The sequence below is a fragment of the Agelaius tricolor genome, unplaced genomic scaffold (assembly GCF_023055355.1).
Source record: "Agelaius tricolor isolate 1412-34295 unplaced genomic scaffold, bAgeTri1.0.p SCAF_30, whole genome shotgun sequence".
Taxonomy (NCBI): Eukaryota; Metazoa; Chordata; class Aves; order Passeriformes; family Icteridae; genus Agelaius; species Agelaius tricolor.
Window position 1 is genome coordinate 3,760,237 of NW_027269290.1, and position 6,276 is coordinate 3,766,512.

A 6,276-nucleotide genomic window follows, 5' to 3' on the forward strand; every position below is an offset into this window, starting at 1 on the left:
TTCCATAGCCAGGATGGTCCACACAGTAATATTTGTCAGTTTTCCAAGTGCTCATGACTTGCCTATTAGGAAAAAGGAATTCTGATAAACTGTCCTAACTTTCTAGTATTCTCTAATAAGATGAAGAATAGGAAAGGACCAGAAGGTGAAATATGCTATAAACCATGGTCTGGGCTTTTATTTCCAAACTAGCGGAAGGATTACATTTCCCAAATTTGCAGAATAGCTCTCATACTTTACTAATTAATCTGATTCTGATGAAATATTCCAACTGCAGCTGCTTGCCCTGTTCTCTTTTGCATTGTGTGCATGTTTTGAGATTGTTGCTTTTATAAAATTAATCTCATTCAGCACTTCTGCACCCGGCTTGATTATCTCTGGGATCATAAAGAACCTTCATCTGATAAAGCATCCTGGAGTTTTCTCATGTGTCCGTGTGAATAGGGATTTAAATTCAAAAGATGATTCAAATCAAAGGCAGTCCTGCTAAAATATTATTGTTGAAATCACTGTTAATGAAGTCAATGCTATTGAACAAAACTTTGTGGCACAAAGCCTCAAGGACACCCCGGATCACCAACAGTAGCTTCAGTTAGCAAATAAGAATCAAAGCAGCGAGTCAGCATTGCACAGCTTGTTATTTTGAGTGGCGGATGTTTACTGTTGGAAGGGACAAACAGCAGGATCAGATAAGACGGGAGCCCCGCAGATACCAGCGGGGATTGATCGCTCTGGGAGGGAGCAGCCGCAGAGATAAGCGGGACCCGGGGTCAGGGCCGCCGGCCCTCCGCAAACAGCCCGTGCCGAGCAGCGGCCGCTCGGAGCCGGCCTTGTCCCGGGCTCCCCCGACCGCGCCGGGGCTCTCGGGGCACGGGGGGCTCGGACACGCGGGACCGCGGCGTGGGCGGCTCGTGGGAGGGAGCGCATCCACCGGGGCAGGGACGCCGTGTGCCGGGGGAGCGCGGTGTCCCCTGCTCCAAAACACCCCACACACCCCAAACTCAGCCAAAGCCCCAGGGCTGCGAGCATCCCCGGGAACGGCGGGGGCACTCCCGGTGTTGGCCCCGCCCCCAGACCGCCCAACCAGCGTGCTGGCCCCGCCCCTCCCCGCTCTGGCCCCGCCCCCCGGCCGGGCCGTGGCGCTCTGGCGCCACCAGGCGAGCCCGTGGTGGATCGGCGGGCTCGCGCCGGCTCGCGCATGCGCACTGGCGGCGCCGTGGCCGCAGGCGGAAGCGGCGTTCCCGGCCCCGCGGGTTCGCGTCCGCCCGCGCCCGGCGGCGGGGCCGGAGCGGGGCCAGAACGGCTGAGGGGCGAGAGCGGCGGCGGGGCCGCGAGGGACATGGGCCCGCCGCGGGGCTGAGCAGCGCCGCCCGCCATGAGCTGCACCATCGATAAGATCCTGACGGACGCGCGGACGCTGCTGGAGCGGCTGAAGGAGCACGACACGGCGGCCGAGTCGCTCATCGACCAGTCGGCCGTGCTGCACCGGCGCGTGGCCGCCATGCGGGAGGCGGGCGCGGGCTGCGCCGACCAGGTGAGCGCGGCCGGACCGACCCCCGCGTCTCGGCAGGGCCCGGGCGGGGCGGCCGGAACGACCCCCGCCTCTCGGTAGGCCCGAGGCGGCCGGACCGACCCCCGCGTGTCCTCGGCAGGGCCCGGGACCCGCGGCGGAGCGGCCCGACCCGTCCCGGCTGCGGCCGCACGTGGTGCTGGCACAGGAGAACACGCAGATCCGCGACCTGCAGCAGGAGAACCGGGGTGAGCGGGGCCGGGGCGGATCCTGCCGGGTGCTGATGGGCAGAGGGGCCCCGGGGGATGTTGGGCGCTACGCGGGGCTGTCCCGGCGGGAGGGTCCCGTGGAGGAGAGCAGAGTCGCTGGATGCCCCGGGGGGTGGTGGCTCAGGGAGTCTCCTCGGCCGAGGGCATCCGGGGAGCCGTGGGGCAGCGCCGGTCCCGCAGCCGGTACCCAGCGAGCGCCTCGGGGCTCCTGCTGTGGCCCTGCCTGATGTGCTGTGCTCTGCAGAGCTCTGGGTCTCGCTGGAGGAGCACCAGGACGCGCTGGAGCTCATCATGAGCAAGTACAGGAAGCAGATGTTGCAGCTGCTGGAAGGGAGGAAACGTGAAGAGGCAGAACCAGTCTTGAAGGTCCATCAGGCTAATTCTGGGGTAAGGTGAGATGGGGACAGGAGAGTGCTCAAGACCCCTGTCCCCTGCTCGCTGTCACTCAATCTTTGTTTCCATTCCTGCAATGCCTGTGCTCCAAAGGACATTTTCTCCCAGTCTTGACTCTCTCTGCTGGTATTTTCCCCTCTGTTCCTTTCAGAACACACAGGTTGTAACTGCTGTCCCAGAGGTCACTGAAAGTCACAACCCCTTCACAGCCCAGGTGGAGGCTTTTTCTTTCAACCAGGTGGTGATTTTCCTGGCTTAAGTTTAATGTGCCTGATCCTCTGTAGTAAAATCAGATATCTGAGTTATAATTTATTAGCTGTAACAAAGGGGAAAAACCCTCCTAAACTCTGTGAGCTGTATATGTTTAGTTCTTAAGAGATTTCACTCCCTAGTGTTCATAAATCCAGATACTGTGTGGAGTGGCCTGAAGTGTCCCCTTGTGCACACTGGGCTCAGTGACTTCAGAACTCTGAGATGTGGCTGCTGATAACTGCTGCCTGTTTCATATTTAGGTATTGAGTAACAATAGAATAACGTTACGTTTCCATTTAAAACTTAGGAATTGTGTTAGGCATTTTTTAAAATGTATTTTTATCTCATTAGAGAGCAGCAGGTTGGTTCAACCCAGTGACATCTCATATCTTTTTCATTGAAACTGGAGCCAGGCCAACTCTTCTCATGTGTTTGTGTGCACTGATATGTGGCAATTCACTGCTTCTCTTTCCTGAGTTGCTTAACTCATCTGAAGGTGTAGCTGTGTTTGGTTTCCAGTGCCTCCCTGAGTGCAAGAATTGCTGTTTAGCAGGGTTTTACATTTGAACAAAACTTGACAATGCAAAGCTGAAAGGGCTCTGCAGGAACCCTTGAAGGGATATCCCTTGATTGTCTCAATTTCTAGGCAAAGTCTTCTGTACTTCAGGTGAAGTCCTTGAGTTTTTTCTCCCCACCATCTGGAGAACAGTAACAAACTGCTAATGTCTTTAAAATAACTATTCTTAGTATAACCATCTTCCTGTTTAGAAAAATAATAGTTTGGAAAAATAATAATCTTTTTTTTCCCAGAAGTCTCTCATGTTCTCCAGCTGTCTTCTGGATGCTCTAATTTATTTACATACTTTCTGAATAATGGAGTTCAAAACTGAATTCTCTGCTCTGTGACAAATTTATCTTCCAGAGGCAGTAGAAAAACTATGGGCACTTAAAGAAACTCCACCCTGTGGCCTGTCATGTTGAGTGATGTATTGCTCTTCAAGCAGGAACTGTTGCTCCATACTGGAATTTGTCAGTGTTTGTTCCATGTGCATTTCTGAGCTGCAGAAAAATGCATTTTCAGAGGATTATTGCTGTATCTAGACAGATTCTGTAAAATCTGCCTCAGAAGGCTCTGGTCTTACTTGCTTTAGTTTTGTTGCTGGATGTCCTTCTGAGGTAAAGTTGTTTACTCCACACTTGAAATCATCTTTGCATTTATTTTTAGTGTCTTAATAAATTCAGTCAGGCTTTTCTAATAAAGCAAAATAAAATTTGCTGCCTACTAATCATGTTCACATGAACCTGAATTTGCTGTCTCAGACCTTGGCACACTTGAAATTATTTCCCTTTAAATCAGAGTGCCTTATCTTGTTGGCTGCTGTGTCTCTCTTCACTGTTTTCACTGATAAAGGACTGCTGATAAAGGACAATAAGGTGCAAGTTCTTATCTTTAAGTATACAAGGCAGAAAGGCTTTCAAGTGCTTGGGAGAAAATGATTTAAATTCGAAACAGAAAGAGAATCCAAAATCAGAAAAATGGAAGTAAGTGATTTAGAAGGAATAAATTATGACTGTTGCTTTTGCCTGAACTTAATGAATGTATTAATTTTATGTCTTTCAGGAAATTGAAAGTCAAATAGACAGAATATGTGAGATGGGAGAGGTGATGAGAAAAGCTGTTCAAGTGGATGATGAGCAGTTCTTTAAAGTTCAGGAGAAGCTGGCTCAGTTGGAGGTAAGAACAGAGCCAGTTGCTGAAGATAAATTGAGCTTTGGGGTCTCCAGACTTTCTCTGCATTTTCTGTGTTTGTGTCAAGGGCTTAAAACATTAAAAATTTTGAGATGGGGTCAGGAAATGCAGAACATAATTGTTTATTTTCAGGTTTTTAATGTTAATATTATTTTTATATATCTATATATAAATAAATAAAGCCAGAAAAAGATAAGCTTTAAATTATTTCCCATACTAAAATTACATGGTTCCACTGTACTAATGTTGGCATTACAAACTTTATGTATCTGTGAAGGAGTGGGACTGTTCAAATATTAGCATCTTTTAATTACAGATTAGTATCTTTCTGTGACAGTCCTTTAGTTGTGAATTAGCTCGTTTCTGTTTCAGCAATATTGTTGGTTTTGCAGCTTGAAAACAAAGAGCTGCGTGAGCTGCTGTTGATCAGCAAGGAGTCCTTCGAGGTGGGGAGAGAAGATCTGCCAGACTGAACCAAGGCCACACCAACCTCATCTCCAAGCCTTCAGGGACTGTTATGAAACTACCTGACAAGGATTTGTTGTTCCAGGTGTTTCCTTGTATATTTGTTTTATCTATAAAGTGTGTGGGCTGTTTTCTCTGCATTTTTCTGAAGTGTTGATGGCAAAAGCTTGCACCCTGCTCTTAGTACCTGCAGCACTCGGATGCTTAGCATTGAAGTATTTGATGTGTCCTCCCTTGTGATGGCTCATTTCCTCACCCTTTGTTATTTTTTATGAGCTTTAGTTAATAATTCCAGCTGTGCAGGTGGCTCTTAAATCTACCTTGTCTGTAGCTAGAGAACATAATGCAGGTTGTGATTTTTGTGCTTGATAAAAGGAACAGGAGATGATTGAGAAACCACAGTGTGAGAGGCAGGGGTGTGGTTTGCTCTGGCTGCACAGGGCAGCTGGGCTCTGCAGAGTGAGGGACCCTCAGTGCCTGGCTGGCCTGGCTTTGTCACCTGGCCTGGCTTTGTCACCTGGCCACTGCTGAGGGCAGCTGAGAGAGCAGCAGATGCCAGCAGAGCACTTGAAGGAGTCACTCCTATTCAGAGCAAACTTTACCTTGTTTTAGGGGTGAAGATTGGAGTTAACGACACTTCCTGGCACATTTTTGAAGGATTAATCTTTTTTGATAGATAGGCCTGTCCCAGCCTTCCCAGTGCTCCCAGTTACCAGCCAGCCCTGCTCAGAGCCTGCCAGAGCACAGCACCTGCAGATCAAAGCTCTTTGGCCTCCCACAAATTTGGGTTCAGGCAGAGGGAGCTCAGGTCTGCCTCAAAACCAAACCAAACCAAACCACCCTCATGAACAGAATTTTAATGTCACATCACAGGTGAGTCTGGTGTTCCATAGTTCCTGCAGGTCCTGTATTGAGTGGAATTAGAGGTGCAGTGTTGTGGGAGTTTCTCAGTACTGTGGTATTTTTAATGACATTTTTATATAAAGATTTCTGTCCTACTTGTGATTGAAGAATAATCTTCCAAGAACGGTAAACATCTCATGTCCACTATTAGCTGAAATTTTTAATGGCACCTTTCCCCAAGTGAGACTTTTGATAGATGCAGAAGGTGACTCGTCCCCGTGCTTACTGAGAGACAGTGAACACTGGAGACATTGTGAACATTTGGAATATCCAGCAAGACTGGTAGATATAAGGGGTTTCTGTACAGGAGTGCTCTTGTATACAGTACTTTTCTATTAGAAATTGTTCAGGAGGGAATAAAAAACCCAATGGGAAATACTTTCTCAAGTGTTTTGTGGGTCCTGGGGGAATTCCATGTATTCTGCATATTCCCAAGCCTTTTGCACCTGAGTGAAATACTGCAATGACCAAAATGTTGAATTTTCTGGTTTTTAGATTAACATAATCCAGAATGCTTCTGATGCATTTTTATCTTCCCTCTCAGTGTCGAGTAACATCCCTCCAATTGGGTCCTAGCTGTGCAGCCAGAAAAAAACCAGAAACTAAATAGCAATTGCTTTGATTGAGTTTATTGTTAATTAACAGCAGGCAAAAATAGGTGAGGGAAGTTCAAATACGTTCACAGAATATCCTGAGTTGGAAGGGACCCACAGGGTTCCAGTCCATTCCCTGCC

General features: G+C 48.6%; 1 protein-coding gene across 1 annotated transcript; it reads left to right on the top strand.

Annotated features, from left to right (window-relative positions):
* Positions 1-1,201: 1,201 nt before the first annotated feature.
* On the top strand, positions 1,202-5,918 carry SIKE1 (suppressor of IKBKE 1). Its single transcript, XM_071450300.1, has 5 exons — positions 1,202-1,534; positions 1,653-1,758; positions 2,024-2,166; positions 4,046-4,159; positions 4,567-5,918. The coding sequence occupies exons 1-5, from the start codon at positions 1,376-1,378 to the stop codon at positions 4,645-4,647; spliced, it is 603 nt and encodes a 200-aa protein (XP_071306401.1). The 5' UTR covers positions 1,202-1,375; the 3' UTR covers positions 4,648-5,918.
* The last annotated feature ends 358 nt before the right edge of the window (positions 5,919-6,276 follow it).

Coding starts and splice junctions, on each gene's coding strand:
- SIKE1 (XM_071450300.1), top strand. CDS start 1,376: ATGAGCTGCACCATCGATAAGATCCTGACGGACGCGCGGACGCTGCTG. Junction 1,759..2,023: donor CCTGCAGCAGGAGAACCGGG/GTGAGCGGGGCC, acceptor TGTGCTCTGCAG/AGCTCTGGGTCTCGCTGGAG. Junction 4,160..4,566: donor AGAAGCTGGCTCAGTTGGAG/GTAAGAACAGAG, acceptor TTGGTTTTGCAG/CTTGAAAACAAAGAGCTGCG.